Source organism: Psammomys obesus, unplaced genomic scaffold (genome assembly GCF_907164565.1).
Source record: "Psammomys obesus unplaced genomic scaffold, mPsaObe1.curated_primary_1811, whole genome shotgun sequence".
Classification (NCBI taxonomy): Eukaryota; Metazoa; Chordata; class Mammalia; order Rodentia; family Muridae; genus Psammomys; species Psammomys obesus.
The window spans coordinates 5,494,278-5,520,102 of record NW_026587556.1 but is presented as its reverse complement, the minus strand read 5'-3'; the positions used below and the strand labels follow the sequence as shown (position 1 = coordinate 5,520,102).

General features: G+C 43.4%; 1 protein-coding gene across 5 annotated transcripts; it reads right to left on the bottom strand.

Annotated features, from left to right (window-relative positions):
• Nucleotides 1–140: 140 nt before the first annotated feature.
• Inhba (inhibin subunit beta A) lies at nucleotides 141–23,315 on the bottom strand. Of its 5 annotated transcripts, none has more exons than XM_055603899.1 (5): nucleotides 23,188–23,315; nucleotides 19,828–20,013; nucleotides 17,691–17,772; nucleotides 14,450–14,978; nucleotides 141–5,471 (listed from the first exon to the last, which is right to left on the bottom strand). In XM_055603899.1, the coding sequence occupies exons 4-5, from the start codon at nucleotides 14,835–14,837 to the stop codon at nucleotides 4,585–4,587; spliced, it is 1,275 nt and encodes a 424-aa protein (XP_055459874.1). In that variant the 5' UTR covers nucleotides 14,838–14,978; nucleotides 17,691–17,772; nucleotides 19,828–20,013; nucleotides 23,188–23,315; the 3' UTR covers nucleotides 141–4,584. The 5 variants fall into 5 exon arrangements, with proteins under 5 accessions (XP_055459874.1, XP_055459875.1, XP_055459876.1 ...); XM_055603900.1 differs by lacking the exon at nucleotides 23,188–23,315 and adding an exon at nucleotides 20,122–21,187; XM_055603901.1 differs by having other exon boundaries at nucleotides 14,450–17,772.
• Between the last annotated feature and the right edge of the window lie 2,510 nt (nucleotides 23,316–25,825).

Below are 25,825 nucleotides of genomic sequence, written 5' to 3'. Positions count from 1 at the left end.
GTTGGTACTCTGTTCATATTCAGTCCATTTCTCATCTCCGGAAAATTACAACAGAAACAAAATTACCCCCAGCAAATGTGTGATGATATGTATGAAGGTTGATCATGAAAAACAAGTAGACAAATAACAAAAATAAAAAATACATCCCAAACAGGTCTTTTTATTTAACATAAGGCCAAAGAAGCTATCAGGCATTGCTGAATACTGCCTACTAACTGTACAAAATATTGACTGCATGCCTCGCAAACACCAGAATATCCGCTGGAATGGAATAGAAATAAATAACTTCTGCTATAAACACATGAAAACATATCCAACTGTTATCTCTTTAAACATATTGTAAATAAAAAATTACCAGCACTTCTACAAAATAAATATTAAGAAACCATTGACATAGTTGAAATGCACTCATATAAATTAACAACTTTAATTACATTAGCCAAACAGACATTGGTTAAAGAATTGCATGTAGTATGCAAAAGAACCCACAAAATAAAAATAAAAACAAACAAACAACATCAACCACATAACATAAAAAGTTTTAGACCAAAACAGGTTTCAGATTATCTTGGCTTTCATAATTATATTTTTCTTTTAAAGAAAAATATCAACCCATTGTCAATGCACTGTTTTTCAAAGCATTTAAATAGAGGGTAAAACCCATTGAAAATTAATACAGAGGAAATGATTCACTTTACGCATAAAAATAAATAATAATATAGCTGAGACATGTGATTTGCTTCTGCTCTTGAAGATGTGAACAGCATCTAAGCATTCATTATCTCTGACCCATCCAATAGCTTCTCAGTGATAAGGGGTTTAATTTAAACACATACAATGTCCATCCCCAAACCTCCTGCCCACATCTACAAGTCTCACTTATGCAGGTTTTGGGGTGATTACCTTTTTCTCTATATTGAAAAGAGAATTTGCCAAAAGACCCAAGGAAATCATATTTTTCAAGTGACCACAATCATTTGAATGGATGTTACTTTAACTGAGGCATATTTATTCTCTTTTTAGTCACCTCTTGAGTTCAGTCCCGCAAACGTGAAACAGTTTTGCTTATTCTGCCTTTTCAGAAAACAGAAGGCCTCTCCTTGACAATGGAGTGTGGAATCAATCTTAAATGAACTTGGAATTGTTTGGTCTCCTAGGATAAGGAAATCCCAATCATTGTGCTGGAATTTGTTTTATTGTGTGTGTGTGGGGGGGAGATGTCAATTAAGCTTGCAAATATTTAATGTTTAAAGAGATATTGAGCACAGATGCTCTTCGGAACTTCAAGAATTCATGTGGGCAAGTACTTAAGAATTATCCTAGAGAGAGTGGGGAGACCAGGTAGAGCCACTCTAATACTTGGTAAAGCACACCATGAAGAAACTAAGATGTGAGGCATTAAAAGCTTTTCAGTTTGTACTATACAGCTCTGTGAAAAGACCAGTTGTTCACAAGACTTTGTGTTTCCTAGATTGCTAACTCTAGCAAAAATAATATCTCATATTGTTAAAGATGTTAGCAATTTAAATTCTATTGCAAGGCCATAAAAATTTGATGAGCTTAGATGAAGTTTATTGGTATGTAACAGCCAAGTCACTCGATCTCCAATTAATACACTGTCCTGTGGAATCGCATTTCTTTCTAGACTCAATTACTGTGGTTACTAATTAAACCCGAGCTTAGCTCCAGAATATCTAAAATTTAAAGGGCTTTTAAAAGATTGCAGATTTCTCTCAGACGAATGAGAACTAGTATTAGTAGTTTCATAAATCCTGCCCTTCCCACAGTCTAGGTCATCTTCAATATGGCACAGTAGACCTCTACACAGTATTTCTATAGGTCCCGGCATTGGGTCCAGTAACAAAGAAACAGTTCAGAGGGCCCTAAAGTTTCTTTTCATAAAAAATTGGCAAAGTTGAACCCGGACATCTACCTCCCCTCAATTTGTCCTCATCATGCCATCTGTCCCCACATGCAAGATCTCCAAGGTCACTAGACCTTAATTATAATTCATTTCTTATGCAGTACATGCATTTCCTGCATAAGACAGGGAGGGCCCCTGGAACACAGTAAGTATGTTTGCCCAGTAACAAGACTAAAGTAGTTTGCCTACATACAGCCTAATGTGAGAAGGTATACTGACTTAATATATATAATATATATTGACTTAGTTTATTTTTTTAAGAGTTAAACCAGCTTTTGTAAGATTTAATTTCCCATTGGCATCTCATTTTCCTACAATGACTTTAATCTATGGACTGAAGCTTCAATACTTTATAAAGTACTGAGGAATATAGTTTTTTTTTTCAATTAGAGTTTTTCATTTTTATAAAGTTTTTCAAACTTCAAACAAGTCCGTAAAAATAAGGCTCTGTATTTTAAATACATAAATGAATAATTTATTAGCTGTTTTAGACAAGCAAAACACTGGACTAAATTAGAAACTTGGGTTTAAGCGTGTATTTTGATCTTTAGAAGACAATCTTTACAGTTTTGCCTTTGAAAATACAAACTTGCACATCAAGAATTTTTGGCTGCAAAATAAAATATTAGAGATTTGTACAACTATCCTACTCTCTGGCTCCTAAGTGCTCTCTCCCTTAACTCCCACTGTCTTAAATACTTTCCTGCTTATTTTATTATGTAAGTAGTAACAACACTATTCAAAAAAAAAAAAAAAACTTTTATTCTAGCCTAAAAATATTTTTTTCTGAAAAAGTTTCTGATTTAAGATTGATTCCAATAAATAATAAATAGAAGTTGAAAAAAAAAATCAGCCCATTTTTTTTTTCATTAACATCCTGTTTTCCCCACAGGGGATAACTTGTAGGGAGCAGGGTTGAGGAAGAGGGGAGATTTCATCCTGTACATTTAGAGAGGGCCTGGCTGGATACTCACTAGGATTTTCAGGCTTTTTCCCATCCAAATATTTGAAATGTACCCACCTAATACAGAGTAAAAGCAAGAAAAAATCTATCACTTATCCTTCTTAAAAATACTGTGTTTTGCACACAAACATTCATTGCTTTAAGAACATTAAAAAAATGACAGCCTGAAGTGCTTAAAATGTGTATGGACATGGTACAAAGCATGTATATATATACACACAGGTACGCATATGCACAAGCAATGTATATATACACATACAAGCATGTAGTCTCATGGATTTGAACTTGATAATCCAACAGTGTACACTACTGTACATCCAGTATGAAATGTCCTGTTTCATGGATGTAAAAAGAGTCAAAACCCAAACCTCTCAGGTCTTTTAAGCCTGAACACCACCCACCTAACTCAGCCTTCGATCTCTACCCCTGACTCATGGTGAACGATACCAACCACAGATAGACTGTTTAAAGGCTCACACAAATGTCTTTGGTGTATGTGTCTATTTTTAAGGTACAAAATAATAATAATAATTATAATTATAATAATAAAAATAGCTATTTTGTGTGCTGTAGCAGTTCTTTTATAGCTCACATGAAGTGCAGCTCTTAAACCCCACCCCCCACCCCCACCCAAAGAAAATACTTGTTAAATAAGGATTAGACAGGTCAAACACCATTGTAGTGCAAATAGTAAACGATAAAAAAACAACATTTACAAAATATAGAAATGTTTGAATCCAACAGATGGACAAACATATTCCTTTCAAGTATCTCTCCTTGAAGAAAATAAAAATTAATCAGGTTACTTCCAATACAAAAAAGTCTCTCTTTTTGTCCTCTTTCAGGTAAACAGTTTCAAACCTATTAGGTTGCATAGTTCTAAGATCATAAGCACCTTAACGAAATGTAACTAGGTATTCTTTATTCCTTGATCTTTCGCTCTTTCCATTCTTGTTCTCAAATGTTTTATGTTGGTTTTTTTTTTTTTTTTTTTTTTTTTTTTTTTGTCTGGTGGCAAAAGTGGTACAGAAAACAAAGTGTGACCGCCCTGCACAGAATTGTTCTCTCACCAGTATGTGTGTGCATGTGGTGTGTGGAAATGCCTCTGTGTGTGTGTGTGTGTGTGTGCGTGCGTGTGTGTGTGTGTGTGTGTGTGTGTGTGTGTGTGTGTTTGCGTGTGCTGAAATACACAGAGATAGTGTCACATAGACATACTTATGACCTGGGTAACTGGGTGGGACTGGCCCTTTAAAACTCATGGCTTTCTAGACGTTATTTGGGTTGTGCTAGCCCACATTACTGCAGAATAGACGAGTAGACTTCCAGGCTCACAAGGGAACCACAAGAGGCAGGAGAGAGGACAATACCCAGTTTGGACAAAGCCGATGCAATCCGTTTGGTTTTGGAAGAAATGAAGGGTACACCATTCTCTCTTTTCCTCCCAATCCCTGTCTCCTTCAACGCTTCATTTCTGAGCCCTGGCTTAGAATATTTTCCACATCTTCCTTCATCTGTTTCATTAGGTTTTGTTTTCAGTTTAGTTTTTTTTGTTTTTGTGGGTTTTTTTTTTTAATTATTATTATTATTATTTCTATTTTTCTGGTTGTTTTGTTCAATTCGGAAACCTTATATTTCTTCATTTTGCCACTGTCTTCTCTGAACTTCCTAGATCCGTTTCCTCTGGGACCTCGCATCTCTAGGAGCAACCACACTCCTCCACAATCATGTTCTGAATGTCCTTTTTGATGATGTTTTGACCATCATCATAATACAGCATGGACATGGGTCTCAGCTTGGTGGGCACACAACATGACTTAAGGTTGGCAAAGGGGCTGTGACCCCTCATGCGGTAGTGGTTGATGACCGTTGAGTGAAAGGAGAGGGAGGACCCAGAGGTGCCTGCTATGTGGCTCGGGCACTCGCCCTCGCAATAGTTAGCATGGTAGCCAGAGGGAGCAATGATCCAGTCATTCCAGCCAATGTCCTTGAAGCTGACAAAGAACTGTTTCTTACAGCAGATGTTGACCTTGCCATCGCACTCCAAGCCCCGCCTACGCCTGCGGTGAGGATGGTCTTCTGACTGCCGAGCCTGCAGCATGAGGAAAGGTCTGTGTGACTGTTCCTTTTCTTCCTCCACCCCTCCGTCACTTCCATCCTTCTTCTTCCCATCTCCATCCACTTCCTTCTTCTTCTTTTTGCCCAGGAGCACTAGGCTGGCACCACTCTCCTGGCACTGCTCACAAGCAATCCGCACATCCAGGGAGCTCTTTCCCTGGTCCAGCAGGCGCTGGATGCTGCTAGACACTGGAAAGATATGCCAGGTACTCTTCCGAGCATCAACCACTTTCTCTGATAACAACAGTTCACTCCTCTCCCCCTTTAAGCCCATTTCCTCGGCCTCATCCCCCATGTCCAAGCTGCCCTGCGGATGCTTCTGCTGCTGAAATAGACGGATGGTGACTTTGGTCCTGGTCCTGTTGGCCTTGGGGACTTTCAGGAAGAGCCAGACTTCTGCACGTTCCACGACTGATAGGTCACTGCCTTCCTTGGAAATCTCAAAGTGCAGTGTCTTTCTCGCTGTGCCTGAAGATAAAACACAGGAGAGAGAGAGACAGAAGAAAGAACACTTGTTAATTGTGAACTGTACATCTATCATTAACTTCTGGCAGCAAGAATCTTGTTATCAGCTCTCTCATACAATGCTCAGTCAGCAATTTACAACCGACACATGAGATAAACCTGCTTCCATGTAGCCACTGAGTTGAAAAGAGTTTTACAGTTTTGAAATGAATAAAGAAGATAATGTATTATTATTATTATTTTTTTTTTTACATGTGAAACTCACCTGAAATGTAAACTTTGGTGTCTGTAAATGCAGTTTTGTCTGAACACAGTTAAGGCTTTATATGTTGCCCATGAGCTTGCTTTACTTATACAGAATCAAGTAGTTACGGGAGGCACACTAACAGAGACAAGTTTGTAGACCCTGTTCTGTAATGAATGAAAGCCCGGGCTTCCACGCCTATGTCATTCACACCTTCACTTTAGTTTAATCTACAAATAAGAAATGATAAGCTGACATGTGGCCAGGAATCTCAGGCTTGAGAAGCTCTAATGGAAAAACATAAATGAAACCCTATGGAAGCCTTAGCAAGTCATGGAATTATTTTCTCCCAAAAAGCCAAAGACCTTTTCCCTGCATCTATGTGTGGGGCACTGTGGGCCAGACTCTCTGACACATCTTCTTTCTATCACTGCCTGAGCTAACTTCTCTGTCAACCTGTCCCCTGTTACGGCAGCAGGGTGCTCACCAAATGACCCCTGAAGCTTTAAGTCTGGCTTCTCCCAGGTCATTTCTCCGGTAAGCGAAGAAATCTTCCCTAAAAGTGGGTCTGATTGCATTCTCTTCTGTTACGACCTTTTGTTTTCAGTATCCAAACGTTCCGTGACACTGGACTGTGAACCTCATCTAGGTCCATGTCCCTGTGGCCTATCTCTTTATTCCCTGGGAACCCTACCCACTCAACCCACCTGTAGCAGTGACACTGGTTGTTCCTGTGCCATCCAGGCCAACCGAAACAATGCTATCTGTTATCCGACTGGCCCTACTTTTAAACTGCCTTCCTTTTCCTCACCCTCCATGCCCTCACACCTATTTAGTTAGGACGCCTAAGGGCTTAGGTCTTGTCTATCTCATTCACTGTCCTGCTGTAGTAGGAAGCAGAGGGTAGGTGATTGTCTGAACACTAATTAACAATGGGAGCCTATTAACACGGAGTTGCATGAATTTAAGAAAGCAACTCTTATCTCTGAATCCTTTATTTTTGCCTCTGTTTAGAATGCACCAAATAAATACCAACAGCATACTTTCTATCAACTCTTAAAACAGAAGAAATCCTAGCAACTACTCATATCTATAGTTCTAGCTTTAGAGCCAGAAACTTACTATCTCCATCTCTTTTCACAGACACTTGTAGATTTATTGTGCAGCATCAATTATGATAAGAGACACAATTTACAGTAAGAAACAGAATTTCTTGATTAAGTATATATTTCCCTCCCATCCACATTACCTCTGGAAGGCATAGAAAAGCATGCTTTCTTTTACCTGATCATGTCCCTATTCATAGCTGTCTGCTGTACATGGCTCACATATAATCTGGGAACAGTCTTCAAGAGGTCCATCTTTGACATCGCAACTCCCTAGGAGGATCTCCCTAACTGGATGCCCATAGCTAACAGAAATCCAGCTATGCTCATCAGTAGAGACGATGAGAGGTATATGATACCATACATTTCAACACAGTTTCAAGTGCTCTTGAAGAAAAGCTTTTCTGTGCATGATCCCAATCTCAATCCCAAACACTATAGATTATGACTACAATACTGATAAATTTACAAAAGCAAGGGTCAGAGAGCACTGACCATCTCACAGAAAGCCCCCTGGCCTCTGCCTAGAAGTTTGCCAGGAAGATGGGGAGGTACTGGCATTCCTCTGAGTGACTTCACATTTTTGTTAAGAGTTAAAAATAAATTATAAAGAGATATTTATTCCATAGCATATAAAAGCAAGGAACAGTGAGGAAGAGACACATGATAATAGTCTTTAAAATGAATCCTATCTCACCCTTTGCTAAGGTGGAGTGGGTTTGTTGTTGTTTGTTTGTGTTTATGAGAAAGTAAAGGCTACAGGAAGCAAAATCTAAGATGGTAATTGCAGCAGCTCATGAAGTGGTAGGGTACATGCTGGCAGAGGGCTCCAGAGAGGTTGGGGTAAAGAAGGGGCAGGTTACAGGGGGCTTGGAAGAGGACAGGTTTGTTCACTGTAAGGGGCGCATCTGCTATGCCTTTGAAAAAAAAAAAAGTCAACTAGGTACCTATCATTTTCCTTCCTGCCCCTAGGCAGGACCTTTTCTGAATACGTGAGGGATCATTCCACATACAGAGAGAACAGAAGTAGCTGCTAAATTAGAGAAGGCAGAAGTGGCTGCTTTCTCTAGAAAACAGCTCCTGACTGGCTCCTGGCTTTCAGGGTTCACTGGGTCTCAAGGCGACCTTCTCCCAAACTATTCTGTCCGCATGCATACTTGGTGTAGGTGTTAGGGTAAGGGGCTGATAGCAGGACTGAGCTGCTCACACTGGTCTTCCCATAACCAGCCCCGAGCTGAGGACTGCAGACGCTGGGGTAGGGGCAAGAGAGGATTAATTGGCGGACTAGAACAAGTGTCTATGCATACGAATCGCTTTTTATCACGGCTGAGGCCATGCGCTCCTGTCACCGAGCCCGCAGGATGGCCCCTCATTTCATGGGAACAAGTTTCTAACGCATGGGGTAGCCCCACCCCTTCTTCACAGGCGGCTGTACTTGGAAGCAAATGATTTAGTGTTCCAGCAAGAGGATCGTACAAAGAGAGTGCTCATTAGAGGGGGCTCAGTCTGTCAGGTGTTGTTACACCAGGCTCAGGGAGTCATCATAAAACGACTTTCAGGCCGGTCTCGGCTGACAATTAACTGCAAGCCATTGCCTGTGTGTCACAGGGAGGCAAGGACGCTGATTTACGCAGCAGTTTAATTATCCAGCCGAAAGCCTCTGCTCCCTGTGTTTGTATCCATTCTAGCTTGCTTCATCTCTCCCCCATATTTCTGACATTTGGATTTTCCCCTACTAATTGACATGCCTGTCCCCTCCTTCTCCTGGTGTCCATTTCTGGAACTGCTATTTGTGTATTGCATGATATTTTATCAGGGGGGAAAAAATAAAACTGAGATTCAATTTCATGAAAATGCTGTTGCCGTCTGCCCAGGAGGACAGGGGGAGGAGAGTCAAGTCTTCCTCCATCTACCTCATGCGCAGGTACATTTTATGAGTTCTATTGTATTCTGACTTATTAAGCAGTGCATTTCTTCTTTTCCTTTTACCTTAGCTTTCATTGCAGAAGGGTGTGGGGAGAGTGAGGTGGATGGAGGCTGAGGTGGACTGACCGTTTATCAGACCTGTTGGCTTCAGAAATATATTACAACTGTCACTTTAGTTACATAACGGTACAAAATGGAATCAGGAAATGTTCTATTCCCTTTATCTCTATTACCTGAGAGAAACTGCTCTATTGCAGTGATGCTTCCAGGAGGCCCTGAGCTGAACATGTAATGGTTTTGAAAAAGGGAAGAAAGATACCTGAAGAGGAGACGTTCAGATCAACTTCCCATCCATTTCAGGCCTGACTTAAATATCTGGTGTCGTGAAAGCCTGAAATGAACGCCTCCCATGATGCTGCGTAAGCAAGTATGGTACGCGTGTGTAGAGGTGTGTGCTGGGCTCCTCCATCAGGCCGCAGCTCTCCAGCAAGGGCTGCTTGCCCGTAACCTCTCATTAACCACTCCCTGGTAGCATTCTTTTCCTCCTCTGTGCTATTTTTTGTCCTGAGGCTTCTGAGCAAGGCTTGTATCACAGCCTGCTCTGTCTGAGTAATTCACTAAGAAAGTCCCACGCAAACCCACATGGATGATCATATCTCATCGTCTAAGCCCATGGGAGCTTGGTGGACATACACCAAAGCCAAAGAAGACAGGCAGAACATTCGGTAGGGACCGATTTTGTACCTTATAGGGAATACCTTTGAAATGCTGCCTGGTGGGAGGGCTGGACAGAAAGCCTAAAGGAAGGTTGTATGTAGCTATTCTCTTTTGCTTTGGGGATTTTTTCACTACCTTGATCAGGAAGGTAGGCCAGGGCTTAAGTAAGCAGGCTCCTTGCTTCCTTCCCCAACATTAGTATGCAAATGGCAACATACAGAAAAGTCCAGGTCGCAGCTCTGTGGGCTATATGATCATTTCCAGCTAAAGAGTTGAAATACACACAAATTTTAGTTTAATTAGCCTGCTTTTCCTCATCAACATCCTGGGTAAAATAGGCTGTTCTTCTACAAATAGCTAATAATTACATCTGTGTGAATGTGGAGAGCCTTGCCATTCACAGTGCACACTCACCACGAGGGGAGCACAGCTCTGCTGTAAAATACGTGTTACTTCACTCTTCCTTCAACTTCACCAAGTTTCCCTTGCCTAGATATGGTGCAGTCAGTAGCACGAAGGGCCAGCATACAGGATACAGAATACAGCCTGTGTATTCTATGAGGCACTAAGACAGCCTCTGGATGGCTTCCAGGGCTTTCTGCAGAAGGCAGGTCTGAAGGGTTGCTTTTGCTCTGACCTACAGTAGAGACTGTTGCCTGCAGCAGATTACCCTGCATGTATAAATTATCCTGTCTAACCCTCTAGCTTTAATACCTCTTCTTGGGATCCATTTTTGAATTATAATAACTCTTCAAGCCTGAGTAACTGAGTATCATCCACTGCCTCCTTTATTTAAATAACGACAAGAAGGGTTAAATGTTCAAAAAGAGAGAGAGAAAGAAGTCTTACTTTATAATATAAATAGGAAAAAAAAATTCTCAAGATTCAACTCCAGAGTCTTTTTCCAGAGTTCCTTAAAACTTTTATACTTTTAATTTTGGACCTAGGAACCAGTCAAGCATGAAGAATTCTGAACTAAAGCGGAGAGATCATGCTCAAGTTTGATGTAGCAGGAGGGCCAAGACAAATAAGTATTTTCATGCAAAGTGCCTGGGAAGCTACTCCTTCTCTCCATGTGAAAACTGCATCTCTCCCCTGACATCTCCTCATCCCCACTACAGTACACCCACTCCACAGGCAAAAAAACCCGTGCTCATGTCTTTGCACATCCTTCCCCCACGATTTCTCTCCACACTCTCAGCTGGGAAACAAATGCGTCCTCAGCAGCTGAACTTCATGTTCCTACCAGGCGTTAAATAAATAGTCTCCCCCCACCCCCCCGTTGGAAGTCACTTGTCATTTGTCCCTTGTGAAAAGCATTGATAAGACAGGCAAACTGGGGAGCAGAATTAGGGGAGATGGAAGATGTTTTTCTAAAACCCAGGCGACCGTATTAGGGAGAGACTGTGTTCACATCAGTGTGGCTGATGATTCATGCACATCCCCATCCCTGCTCTGTTTGTTTTTGAAATGTAGCACTCCTCTGCTGCCCATGGAGCTGCGGAATGTTCATGTGGACCACAGTACTGCCATTGCTGTGCCTCTGTCTGACTTAATGTCTTGCAGGTAGTTGTACGCCTCCCGGCCCATAAAAACTCTGCAGAAAGATGGAGCTGCAGAGAGGCAGTAACTGGTATTCTTCAAGATTAGGGTGCTACAGACTGGGGCTTCAAGTAGCCACAGAAGTGCCTTTCCCAGATTAGCTGATAGAGATGAAGATTTAGGGATGCGCCCTCTTGTGGCCAATCTTTCCCAGAATTCAGATAAGTGGGAAACCTTAAAGGTTCAGAGGTTTGGTGAGGTGGAATTCAGAAGACAGGTCAAAGGAAAGGTGGGGACGGAGCTGTGAAAGTTTAGTCCACTCTGAGATGGCTTTCTGGAGTATACAGAAGTAGTCTTTGGGTGAGCTGATGTCTAAGTCAAATCTTCTGTACCTGGGGTCCTCCAAGAGTCGAGATAATACCTGGGCAGTATCTACTTATTCAGGTATTACTTTCTTTGTTTTTCTATCCTACATAGCAAGCAATCCAATAAGCTAATTGTGAAAACTAGAAGCTAACCATGGCAGAATCTATTTAGACTCAATGGCAGGCTATTACCGTACACTCACTGAGCAACTACTATAAAGAAGCAGAAGTTGATAAAACACAGTGCAGTAGCCAAGGTCTCTGATCTCAGTTTCATTGGCAATTTAGGTCACAGCCATTGGATTGGTTTTAGTCATCCATACTGCTGTTTCTTTGAAGAAAAATTAGCTCTCAGGGTTTGGGGCCATCCATGCAATGAATACACTAACTTTGGGAAGTACTCTTGAGGGACATCTATATAAATAAAATCGGTTTTATTTATTGGAACAGATTTCAGAGAGATTAAGGGTGAATCCTGATAATTGGCCAATGCAATCCAAATCAGTTTCAGAAAGCTGAAACACCACCTGAATGCAGTAAGATGAATTCGTGTAAAAGGTTGAGGTACTATAGCCCTTTGGAGTCCCTTTATTTACATGTTTTTGTCAGCTTAATCTAATAATCTTGAGTGAAGAAGCTCAAGTAAAACATACGTCTTGTACCAGGAATCTTACTATTAAAGGGTACATCTATGGTATGTTTACAGGTGACACTCATTGACTATAATCTATGTCAAACAAGTGGTTATAAAGGAAAGGGAAAAAAAAAGCATGCCCTTTTCTATTTTTTGAAATATGTTAACATGCTAAATAGCAAAGTAGAATTATTGGAAAAGTAATGAAGCAGATCATTGAAGTTCATTTTCATATATTTGTTGTAATTAACCAGATGGTAAATATGTTTCCTGAATAGGCAAAGTGCTTACATCATGCTGTACACTACTTGGAGAGAACATTGTCTCTACTAGGAGCCTTACTTACATCTGTGAAATTACACTAAATCAACCTGAAGTCAATCTATGCTACTTCTCACATAAGAAGATAAGCAACTAACAATAATACTATGTTCCTGGACTAGAAGGGGTTTCCTCTTACAAATTTCACACTCAGTCAATGTGTGAGTTCAAGGAATCGCCGATGTAAATAGTAGCTCATTTTCTCTCAAACTAGACAACAGAGAAGCAAAATTGACAGGATCCCATTTAACTGAGAAAGTCATTAGCTTTGAAAAGGCCGTAGGTAAGAAAGCGAAGATGGCCCATTTCTTTGGCCTATCTCTAACTGCCAAGCGATGAATTTTCTGTACGTGCCTACTAAGTCAGAAGGCTAGAGTGCATCTACTGTGCAGTTAAATATGGTGGAAGTCACACGTACACTTAGTCACATGACACAGTAGAATCCAAGTTAGTAGAAACTGCAACTGGAGCCAACATTGGTGAGGGTTGTGTATAAAAACGTATATGAGTCATTTCATGTCAGGGCCAGGACCAATCTCCTAAAGCACAGAACCCATCCCCCCCCCCCCACACACACACACCAGCCTATGTCATAAAGCTTTTCTTTCCTACCTTCCAACTAGGAAAGGTGGAAGAAAATTAAGTGACAACCTCATAAGTCCAACCTGTCTTTTTCCTCAATATGGTTCAGAAAATAAAATCACAATGACCAGGGTTTGGGGAACTTTTTCAACAAGAAGCTGCTATGTGAGAAAGTTGAACTGGGACAGGGCTAGGCTGTCTAGGAAGCTGGTGGGATATCAAGGCTTCTCTCTTAAGAAGCCACCAAGCCAGCAGTCTGCAGCCTTCCCACATCTCCCCTTCCCCCAAGGATGCCCAGGTCTTGTAAGGTTTTCTTGAAAACAGAACATCTGAGTCAACAGGTTTTCAGGATTGGAAATTCTGAGTGTTGCCTTAATTGTTTATACTGCTGCAGCAAACTTTTAAACAAAATCCTGGGAGTCCCTGCACATACTCTCCTAGCCATATGCTCCACCAAACAAAACAATGCCATTCCTTTCAAATGGCTTTGGCAACTGATCCTGCTCCTTAGCCTGGCGATTACCATGAAAGTAAAGAGGTATTATTAAAACATCTGTGTGGCCAACTCCCACAGACTTGCAGTAAGATCTGTGTCCTCCTGACTATGAAGAGCCAGTTCCAAGTCTAGGCCCTAGGCTTTGGACAGGTATTTTTTTTTTTTTTTCACAGCAACAGGTTAGTTCTGTCCTGAGCCAATGATTAGAATCTATTAAAGTTCTTCCTCTTAAGGATTAAGTACTTCAGCTAGTGTCTGGGAGTACACTGTCAAGGTCGCATTCCTTGGCAAAAAGTTCTTAGTAACTTTACAAAGAATAAAATTGGGTTGGGGGAGTGAGGATTTTTTGTTATTGTTGTTCGTTTTACTGATATTGTTGCTTTTGTTTTTATTTTGCTTTTAATCTGAAAGCAAAAGTGTCAGTGTTCTAAAGTAGTCACTAATTCAATGCCAACTGCCCTGGGAGTGGCTCTTTGCTGTCTTGGGTGTGTTGTGCACAGAGGCAGGCTTTTGAGAGGTGAAAATGATTGTCACTAATAAATATGTCCTGAGTCTGGCTCCAGTGCGGCCCCAGATCAGACATTTAAAGAAATTTGTTTTCAGACAGGAGCATCAGTGCCTTTGCACTTGGCCCCCAGGTACTCTCACTCCTAACCCAAGAAAAAACTTTGGATGGGGTCCAGATGCTGCCTTTGCACCCCCAAACCCGAGTGCCCTGCTTTCATCTGTCTGCTCAGATCTGGTTTCCCAAGCAGGGCAGCCGGGGAGCCCCATGCAGACTGCCTTCCAGCTCCAGACTGGCCCAAGAGCTTCCTCTCTGGGTAACCGCTGCTGAGTTTGTTTAGCAAGTGTAAGCTAGCCGTAGCCGGGCAGGGCTCCCTGGCAAAGAAGTCCTTTTTCCCCCTCCGCTGTCTCTCCGTCGCCACCGTCACCTAATAACTAATAACCTTCCCGGGAAGTCTCTAGCTGGAGGGAAAGAAGTTCCTGCTAGGACTGTCAACGAAATACATTTCCCTGCCCCCGCCCCCACCCCCAAGCCAGCACCCACCTGACTCCGCAAAGGTGATGATTTCCGAGGTCTGCTCCATGAGTTCATTCATTTCGGCCCTCCTGCCAATGTCGTCCTCTATCTCCACATACCCGTTCTCCCCCACTTTACCCACATGAAGCTTTCTGATCGCGTTGAGAAGCGCCGCCTTGGGCACCGGCTGGGTGACATCGGGTCTCTTCTTCAAGTGCAGCATGTTTAAGATGTGCTTCTTGACAGCCTCTACCATCTCTGGCTGAGAGTTAGGTCCATCCTTCGGAAGGGTGGCCAGCGCACAGGACGGGCAGTCCGGGGTTGCGCCGTGCCCCTCGGATCCTGGGGTGGGGGAACTCCTCACTATAATCCAGCAACTTGCCAACAGAAATCCTCTCAGCCAAAGCAAGGGCATCCTGGCAGCAAAAGTCGTGTGTGGTTGCCTTCTTTAAAGGCCCTGCTTTTCCTCCCCACCCCTCACGCACAGGTTTTTTTTTTTTTTTTTTTTTTTTGGACTTTTTTTTTTTTTTTTTCCTTCTCCTCTTCAGCAAATTCTCTGGAACAAGAGCAAAAAGTTTTCTGTGAAGTTTTGTTTGCAGGTTCCCTCTCTGAATGCAGTCAGTGCTGTAGGTTTGTGGCTGTCAGGGAGGAGAGTTCTGACTGTCTCCGAGTAAAAGAGAAGGAAAGAGGGAGGGAGAGAGGGAGGGAGGGAGGGAGGAAGGAAGAGACAGGGTGGGGGGAGACAGAGACTAAGAGAGGATGGGAGGGAGAGAGACAGGGAGAAAGGAGAGAGGGGGAGAGAAGACAGAGGGATAGGGGGAGAAAGAGAAGGAGAGCAAGGAAGGGGGAGGGAAAGAGGGGAGAGAAAGGGAGAAAGGGAGAGGGGGAGGGGAGAGAGAAGGAAGGAGGGAGAGAGAGGAGAGGAAGGGAGGGAGGGGAGGGAGGGAGAGAGGGAGAGAGAGAGAGAGAGAAAGAGAGAGAGAGAGAGAGAGAGAGAGACACGGATTGGCCCTAAGTGAGTGAGTGAATGGGAGAGGGAGGGCGTCTGTGAGTAAAAGCTGTGACTAGGGAGGAGGGACAGCCGGTTTCTGACAGGCTGCCTTCCCGCTGCTCCTTGCTCCTTCACGCACACCTCTCTTCAAATCCTACCATTCTCGGGGTGGGTGGGGGTGGGGGGGATTCTTCAGTCGTTTCTACAACAAATTCTCCTACTCCTGTTCACTTTTGGTCTGGGGGTTTCTTTCTTTTTCTTCTGTTTTTAATTTTTTTTTCTTTCTTTCCCTCTTTCTTTTCATCTTTCTCTGCTCAACCCTTTCTCTTGCCTCACCTTTCTTCTTTGGAAGTGGAAACCCAAGCAAACTAAATGCACTGTTTCTATTCACTGAGATAACTTGATTGGAAATTGTGCCCCCCACCCACCCCCAAGTCTTCTCCCATGGCCTTGCACTAGCCCAGAGTAAGCACCCATCTGGCCCTGCTGCGTATCTGAGGGAGGTCCTCAGGTAGCTAGCTCAGGTCAGAGAACTGGGGCTGGGGTTGCTCTGAGACAGCTGGTTGCTCTGCCTCACAGAATCCAGAATTCCTTTCTGCCATTCATTCATATTTAAATGTCCAAGGTCCTCATGCCAGCAGGAGATCTGATGGGACCTGGAGCGCAGAGAAACTTTTGTCTGGGGTCATATAATACACTCTGCTTTTGCCAAGTGGGCACCACAGCAGGGCATTGGAAGGTCCCTTGGGCAAGCAGCATTTTACATAGTCAGTGAAGCTACTCACCTCTCTCTCTCTCTCTCTCTCTCTCTCTCACTTTCTCTCTCTCTCTCCCTCTCTGCTCTGGAGGTACATGTATTCACAAATTATAGCCCACTGCCCCTTGTCCTGGCTTCACAGATAAAGCACAGAGTTCATTTGGCCTTTCTCACATTCTTTCAAAAAAAGTGTACTCTTATGATATAAAAGTGTACTCTTTGCCTAGAAGGAAAGAATCTCTAAAATATATTGGCAACTTATTTTTTCTCTGGCGTGTGCTAGCTTTGTTTGGTTGTTCTGCTTGCCCCCTCCCCTCCCCAGTCTTGACCATAGCATCCATGGCAGGTTGCCTGGCTGCTTCGTTTCTCTTCAAAGTAACAGCAGAGCTGAATTCATCAAGGACTACAGTATTCACAGAACAGGACAAATGTGCATTTTAAAACAATGCCTTTCTGAAGCTTTTTTTTTTTTAAGTCTGCATACCCCCTTTTCATTTTCTGTCTTATTGCTTTTATCTTGCAGAAGTATCTTTAAGGCATCCATCTGTTAAAGCTGTCCTTCTCTCTCAGTTTCTTCCCTACACATAAGCATTCTTGGTTTCTGTAAATATATTCTGCTTCTATCTGACACCTACTGTGTGCACAGCATTCTAGTCTAGCAAAACAGGTCAGGAGGACAGAGTTAATAGGTGTCAGGACTACAAGCAGAAGATCTACATACAACAAGAAGAGGTTGATAAAACCGTGAGACTAGGTTAAATCCAGGTTTGACAGGTAACAATGCTTTTCTGAATCATACAAATTCTACACTTTTCTAAAGCAACAACGCACAAGAACTTTCTTGGTTACAAGCCCTCTGACACCTTTGCAGGGCTGCGAGGACTCTCAGTTCCAGAAACACCAAGGACTCTGCTGTTGTAGATAAGACTGTCCACATTACCTAAAACTCCCATTTAAAAAAAAAAAAAAAAAGGAAGACTGGTTTAAAAAAAAAAGTTGAGGGAATAGGGGCATGGGTATTATAATGGTTCAATAAGACATCTTTGTATTATAATAACGTCGCCCACCTATTTGGAGTTACAGATACAGAACCTGGAGCATTCTGTGGTGCAGTTAAGTTTTACGAGACAGACTAACATAGAGCTAAAAGTTTAATGACTCTAAACAACTTGAGAGTCCTAATAGTAGCATTTGGATAACAGCAACTTATCAATGTTTAGATTCTCTCTGCATGTGAATATGTGTGTGTTCCCTGAATTTACTGTTTGCAAATGGAACTCTTAAAAATAGCTTTCTCTTTGGCATATGTACTTGTATATGTGTGCTGAGTAGGTTGTATAAACACATAATCTATTTGCATGCTCTAGGACTATTAAAAAACAGTATTAACCTGCCTGCACAATAGAAAATGACATAAATTACAGTGCCTACGGAGGTGCCAAAAAGTTGTAAAAGTCCTCTTAGCCATAGTGACTTTTAATGTGTAGAGAGCTCATAAGCAAGAATTTAAAAAGCATTACCTTTTGGGTCCCTTCTGTTTTGCCAGCCGGCTCTTGTATCATGAGGTCAGAGCTGTCTGAGTTCTTCTTCATGGTATTGGCACTGTGAAGTTTTATACTGTAGTACTTAGTTGTACACTCACACATTGGTACCTCTCAAAGAAGAGGGCTGGGGCTTTGTTTAGGATTGGTTAGAATCAGCATGACATCAGCAGATGACTAGTTTTTCCAGTGTGAGACATTTCATAATTCATTATCTAATGGAAATCTCTCTCTTGGCTTCTGAGACACTACCTGGGTGATGCACTGAGCCAGCAAAGCCCGTGGCTATGAATAGTCTACCCTTTAGAAAATAAGAGAACCGAATACACACATCCCCAAGAGTGTCCAGCTTTGACTCTTTCCTACTCATACACACACTTCTCGTTATATTCACATTCAGCTTTATGTCTGTACATAAAACATCTGTTACTTTATAAAGTTCCTATTTGCAAAGCACTTTACTTTTTCTACAGCAAAGAAAACTCATAGGAACTCTAGTTTTATAGTTATGATTTCAATAAGCTCCTTTTCTTGTGGAAAAGCGCAGGGAAAATCTGTATGTCCATGTGATGATGGTCTCCCTGCCTTGACTCACACTATTAATTTACACCTTGAAATTGAATGCCTGCTTCATACATCATTGATCACCTCAGACTCAAGAAATGGTCCTTCTTTGCAAGTGAACTCTGTAAGCATCCTGCCCAGACCTTTAGAATCCCATCCTAACTGATAAAAAAAAAACAACAACAACAAAACAACAGTAACAGAAAATGATGCATCTTTTTTTTTAAAGCTAGAACTTCAAGACCTATAACTGACAAACATTCTGAATATGAGTTTAATGAAAAGAAGTGAACTCTCCTTGAAACAAATAAAGTTAGGATTGGGGTTTTCTTTTTGGGGGGTGTTACACTGGCGGAAAGATAACACAGGGAGGAGGAAAGCTCCGATAAACACCATGAAGAAGGGCTCTTGTTCTCAGAAAGGAGTATAGCTGAAGCACTGTCCAGGTTCTCATGACAAGCTGGATAAAATGTGCAAAATTGGGAGCTAATGAAAGCCATATGACCAGATATGTTGTTTTGTGTGCCGGATTTAACATGCATAAAATAAACTTTTCACTGTGCCCACAAGCGAAATCTAGAGGCTCTGGTCTCCTGATGCACAGTGGGGGAAGGTTGCTTTATGACACCAGGGGCTGTCTGTTCCAGGGTCCCTCTTGACTAACACCGAAGCATGGATGCTAACTATCTGTGGGGGAGGAGGGGAGAGGAACATTCTAAGAACCGCATAGGAGAACTGAAGTAGGAAATAAAGTTGCGGGGAAGACCAGAATATGAGGGGCAAAGAGAGAAAGACACTCAGTGATGGTCAGTTCCCTACCCACCCCGGGATGAAGACAAACTCTTGGAGAAGAGGCACTTCCGTACTACCTGATCATAACCTCTGAGCTTACAAAATCACCTCCTGCCTCACTCCTGCCTCTTAGGGAAAGAACCACTTGCTCCCGAATGTAGAGAGGGTGACCCAGAAAAGTGCCCGGATCAGACCCCAGCTCCGAGGCTCCCTCACCATTTAAGCTCAAGCCTCAGTGTTTCCATCTATAAAGTGGGATCTATAAGTTCAGGGTCAAAACTCAGCAGTCACAAAGGAATGTCTTTTCTGGGCGTCCTGCTGGTTTCTTAAGCATGGTGTGTCATGAATGTGGTTCAGGACCCTGACTGCAGGGGCTACTCCGCACGTGTCGCCCTGAGACCCTGTTGGCCTTTGACTCCACGGAAGTGCCCACCTGCTAAGCCAGTCTAGCAGCTATGACGTAGCTGGATCCCCCAACCTCAGAGCTGAACCACATTTGGGAAAAGCCTCCTCTCTTTCCGTGGAAATCAAGTTGGGGGTGGTGGAGGAAGCGGGCAGGTTAAAATAGCTTCTCTGGAAAATTCTGGGCTAAGGATCTGCGTCTTCCCCCCCCCCCCCCCCGCGCTGAATTTCAGGGCCCAGGCAGGGCGTGCGCTGGTCAGCGCAGCTCTGAGCGGGGTTGGTTTCTCTTTCACTTCCTGCCCCTCCCGCGGAGACTCCCTGCACCCAGGCCCTGTCCCTTCTCAGCCTGCCACCGTACCTTGAGCAGCACCTGCTGGCAGTTCCCAGGGATCACTCCCGAATGCGCAGCTCCAGCCCGGCTCGCGGGACGCCTGGACTCAGGGCCAAGCCGGTCCAAGCGGCCGCCTCTATTTTTACCCTGAACACCAGCAAGGGCAACTTCGTTTAAAAGCGCAGCTCTTGATTTTTCCCCCCCTTTTGGCAGCTAAAGAATTCAGGGAGGGGAAGAAAAAAAAAAAATCACTGTTCAGTGAGTGCAGCTGGGAATCTCTGATCCCAGCCCTCGGTGCCAGGGAATGTCAGGGACCCGGACCTGCAGTGGGGCTGGAGGTCTCCCGGCCGACCCAGGAGAGCGGCAGCGCAGGCCCCGCGCCTGCAGACTGCCCCTTTCCCGAGTGTGGAGTTCGGTCCCACCGACTACTGCACTGGCAGAGTGGCCCGCTGCCACCGCGCTCTGCACCTAGCGGAGGCGTTCTGATTTACTGGCTACTTCACAAAGCTCCAACTCCAAGCTGGCCCTGTGCTCGCCTGGAGGAGCAGCCACTAGCGAACCCGGGGAGCAGCTTGCTGTGAGGAGGAGCCCGGAGGGAAACTGGTACCTTATTTTACTGTAATTGCAAAAGGAGCGATGTGCCAGAGATTTATATTTAGAAGTTGTATGTTTCTACTTTTATGTAAATGGAGCAATTAGGGCCTGTCTTGTTTCTGCTAACTCGGATGCGTGAGCATTGCTGGGGAGCTGGTGTTTTCAATCACAATTAGTGAGCTGGTCAAGAAACAAAGTTCCTTTGAGGATAGAGCTCCTTTGTGCCGATGGGGGAGACCTGCGTTTTAGTGCTGGTCTGTGGCTTGCTGTGACACGTATCTCAGGGGCACGGCTAACTCTGGTCTAGTGTGTCTGCCCTGTGCAGCAGCTGGGCCCATATAAAGTTGGCAGAGATCAAGAAGTGAGAATATTCACTTTTCCTCTCAGGCAAACCGTATGTCCTTAAGCTTTCATCCAGGCTATTAATCGCTCTTCCCTCACTATTCCTGAAGCAAGGAGACAGGCCTAGAAAGGGGGCCGTTTGCCACAACTCTGTGGTTAGCTGCTGCTCACAGATCCTGTGATTCAGTCAAACATGCAAGCCAGGGGATGTGGACAACCTAAGCAGGTGACTGAGCAGTGTCCTCTGATTCAACCGAATGACAGGAGGCTGGTGGTTCAGAGGATCGGGCAAGCTGCTGAAAACTCAGAGTGTTTGGTTCCTTCCCATGGGGGAAAAATCTGTTTCAAAAAAACCCTCATGATTTCTGCCTCAGCCCCACTGGAAAAGTGAACCTGAAATGTGACTGTGGAAATGGAAAGGCTCTTCAAGGTGTTCTCAGCAGCTAAGTGTTATTCTGGGCTTAGGGAAGAAAACCTGGCCTTCTGGTTAGTAGTGACCTCACTCCCCCCACAGGCAGCTCTGCATGCAGAAAGCATGAACAGGATTCTCAATTATATCTAAAGCAGTAAAAATTGTGGGAGTCCCTTTTTAAGCATCCCATCAAATGGCTTTAGTAGAGTGTGGCCTTGGCAGACCTGTCTGTTTCCAATAGGCCACAGCCTGCAGCCAGTTTGGGCCAAATGTTTGATACCAGGATTTGAGCCAGAGATGGAGCCGCACTTTGCAGTCAAAAATCAAGCTAGGGGTGAGAGGTGGGGGTTGTGTGCTTCTAAGTTAGATCAAAAATGAGTAGTTCAAAACAGAGGTGGAAAGGGGAGCATTCAAGTCCCTCTGAAATGTATTGGATACAACAAATAGGAAATAGTTAACCCAAAACTCCCTAAGACTCATCATTTTTCTGAGAACTACCTGAATATCCCTCCAGGCCTCATGCTCTCTAAGGGGGCCTGTTCCCAGAGTATCAAAGACTGTTATCTGAACAGTGGACCCAGATGCTATAGCTAAAACAGGAAAAGAAAAAAAGAAGGAAAAAAAAATCAGTAAGTAAACTGTTGTTCTTCATTCCAGAACAGTGGTTCTCAGCTGAAACAGTTTTGCTCGCCGAGACATCTGACAATGTTTTCAGCTGTCACAACCACGAAGGAGGTGCTACTGGCATCTACTGAACAGAGGCCAAGGATGCTGAGTGCCCTCCTACAATGCACAGCACAGGACGGTGCCCACACTAGAGAAATTTGCAATGATTATTCAGCGCAGAGGCCCTGAGTTAGAGTCAGAATTTTAAGATTTTACCCAATTCCCTTCCCATCTGTGATTTAAGAGGCCTTGGAAACCCAAGTCTATAAAACTGGTAAAGAATCCAATTATGCTAAGTATTAATGATTCAATTGACCATGTTCCCTCCTTCTTGTGTGATGCCCAATGACTGGAGACTCACATCAGACAACAGACAACTGACTTTCATAGGCAACTTTGCTGCTCCCACCAACATTCTCATGTGCTCTCAGTACATTTTCTGCCAGTTTTTTTTTTTTTTTAATTAAACCAAGGGCAGTCTCGGTGGCAAGCAACAAATCTAGATGAGCTGACTCATACCCAAGGTATTCAAAGACAAGACTCACAGGAACTAAGTAAAGAAAGAACTGGCCTCTTCACTTTACCGATTTAGTAACCGCTCGATCAATACAAAACAATGAATTCCTCAAAGTAAAATTTGCAAATGTGAGATAGCCACCACTTAACTTAAAAAAAAAATCCTAATGTTCATTCGAAGCAACATAATATCCTGCAGGCCCCCTTCCTATAAGGAAGCGAGGCCGCTAAGGGCAGACCGTGGCCCTCCAGGTGCTGCTCCTCAGAGAGGACCCAGACGTGATTGTGAAAGACAGAGACATGGACAACAGATAGTAACTATCACAGACAGAAGCAGCCTAGCACAAGCTCACCCAGATCTGAGTACTGCTCAGAAGATGAGGGCTACAGTCCCAAGTTCATGGCTTAGCTTCTGAATGGCTCAGGTCATCCAGAAAAAGGAGAAGGTAAGTCAACGCTCATTCGCCAATGGCCAGAGCCATGAGGAGAGTATCTTAGACATCATGACGCCGTGTCCTCTCCTCCAAGATATGAATCATAGTCTATTCAGGTAAACGGTCATTTTAGAACCATAAGCCTCAATCAACTCCCAAATGATTCATAAATGCCTGGACTTCTTCCCAAGAATGGCTAGTACATGCAAAAGCTCAATAATCGCATGTAACCTATCGAGAAACTACATAAATATGCCTTCTTAAAGTTCTAACCAACATACATATGTTCATAACTTGTCATAACTCAGTTTAAATGGAACCGGGAAACATCTGCTACAAAAATTGATTTATTTCCCCTTTCGAAGGTTATGGAAAACATTTTCAAAGGAAGATAGAGCAGAGTGTCACCATCCTTTTCCTTACCTGGATCCCCTAGGTTAACAAGTCCCATATTCCTGGCTTGAGGACACAAAGATGAGGGCACAGAGATTTAGCGTGTAGATGCCATTAGACTGATAAGAGAGCAGAGACTTTGATTCTAAGCCAGTTTCGCCTAGCCACAAAGATACCTCTACAACCTGTTCTCCAATTATAGATCCAAAATGTAAAAGCCAATAAAAAGCTTGAAGCTGTCCTGTGTGTGTGTGTGTGTGTGTGTGTGTGTGTGTGTGTGTGTGTTTAAATCAGTGGATTGCTGCCTCCTGCATGTCCTGATAAAGTCCAAAGGTTGTGTCCCTCTGTGGGAGCAGCTCTCTGGCACGTCTCGGCCACCGTGGCTCAAGCGCTGTTCTTCGCTGCACTGTGACCTCTTCTGCAAATGCTCTGGCAGCCACCTGGCCAAGTCAATAAATATTCCCAGGTGCCCCCTCTTTAATCTCTGGAAGGTCAGGTTTGCAAAGGTGGACTAGCAAGCAGGATTCTCTCAGCATTAATCAGTTTGGGGAAGCAAAGTGTAAAAACGTATAATAATCTTGTGTAGTTAAACTGGGGTCACTAAATTCTATAATCTTAAGCTTTCCAAAGACAACTTATGGCCACAGTCCATAAGCCACACTTACTCATTCCTCCTGAAAAATGGGATAGAATGAAAGAACAGTTGTTCTATTAAAAAGAATAATCTCATCTCTCAAAGACCATTTTTGATCACAGTAATGAAACAACTGGAAAGCCAACAATGTCATTTTGGCCAACACTAACACCATTCAGATATGGAATGAGAACAATTAAAATGGTGCTCCCTATAGAAAAGAGTTCACTCAATAACTTCCTTAACTTTCAAGGAGCTTTTGTTTTATTAGATGCTGTTAGCTTCATGTTAGTCACAGGGAGAAAAAAAAATGCCCACATGCACACGCACGACTAAATGTAGTCAGTTTGCTCAGCTGCTGCTGACGTCACTGCTGCCCACTAGGAGTGAGTTACTGTAATAACCCCCTTTTATTAATCATAGGCTGGAGGAAGCACAAAGTGAGTGACATCATTAGGCAAAGGGCTGGCTAACTCATGCTCCAATTTACTCAGCTTTATTCTAACATTTCTCAAGTGTCATATGAAAGTGATTACCATTTCACACTTTCCCCTCAGAGCAGTCATCCCTAACCTTCAATTCTGACTTCCAGAGAGGAGTTGGTTTTTCAGATGGAGCCAGGCAAGAGCCAAAGTCGCGCTGAGGGTCCTTATTTCAGGAAAGACTATCCGAAAAACAGCTACTTCCTGGCCTGGAGGTGGAGGCAGTTTCTGAAGCGATAGATAGCATCCAAATGATCTTTGCCTCACTCCGACCCTGGTGGCCGCATCCGACTGCAGAAGACGGTTCTGGTATGTCTTCAGGGTGACCTAGGCCTTGGATTCTACACAGCCCAGCTCCAAAATGTGAAAATTCCATCGGGAGACTGGCGAAAGTTTGCGAATGACGACATGGGATCCTAAAGTTAGAATGTATAGGGTTAAATTCATTATTTTCAGACTTGAGGACTTGTGAAGAAATCACTGTTATCAATAGTGCAGTCCCCCTGATGAGAGATCGCTGGTGACAAAATTCGTCCTCTCCGGACACCAATTGTGTGGAGATGAAGGCATCACGGCAAACCCAGCACATAAACACGACTTGGCGGTGTGGCCGCCGATGGGTTTTTCTTTTCCTCAGTAAGCTACACCGGCTAAAACGAGCCTTCTATGTCCTTCTATGTCTATGCTTGTACGTCACTGGGAAGACATACAAGCGTCTGGTAACTGGGTACCAGGGTAGAGCAGGAAAAGGGAACCTAGCTGCATACCCAGCTTACACACCATCGTGGAAGTCACAAGCCAGCCCACATCTGTGTGGTCCAGTTCCTCACATACTCCTACTTACCCAATGGAGAACTTCTGGAGAGCGGAGCTGAGAGGTGATTAAAGGGAAGAACACCGAATCATGTTACTGTCCCATTTTCTGTTCTTCTTTTTTTTAATTAAAAAAAAACCAAAAAAAAAAAAAAAAAAAAAAAAACAAGCTCTCACAGCCCATACTGAATTTGACCTTGCAACCTTGTACTGTCACAGCCAACCTGTCTTTTTTTCTGATCATACTTAAACTGTCTCACTGTCCCCATGATGATGTGTGGGGACGCACACCCAGAGGCGTGCATGCACGCACTCGCGTGCTTGCTGGCTCATACACACATTCTATACTTGAGACAAAAAAAGAAAGAAAAAAACCTGTTTTACCATAATCTGAATTGTTTCAAACGCTTAAACTGGCATCTAGCAGATGTTACTTTACAGAGGCTTTCACTCGTTCCGCGATTGGTATTTCTAACCCGAAAGTACTTTGCAGAGTCATAAGAAAGTTTAGTTAGGCATGTATGAGAGATGGAATGGTAGAAGAGAAGAGAGGGCCAGAATCCTGGGATAGGTAGATAATGGTAAAATTGACTCCGCCATTGCAGAATGCAGTCGTCAGGCGAGATACCTTCTTTGCTAGCTCGGTAGTGAATCGTAAGCAGTCTACTAAGAGACGGGTTTGCCTCCAGAATGATAGGCTGCTACAGGAAGGACCAGCCCAAAAATGTTACATGGTAAA

Excerpts from the sequence above, each read along its gene's own strand:
- Inhba (XM_055603901.1), bottom strand. The coding sequence starts at position 14,837 with ATGCCCTTGCTTTGGCTGAGAGGATTTCTGTTGGCAAGTTGCTGGATT. Across the intron at positions 5,472-14,449 it reads CATCACCTTTGCGGAGTCAG|GCACAGCGAGAAAGACACTG; the intron begins GTGGGTGCTGGC and ends TTTTATCTTCAG.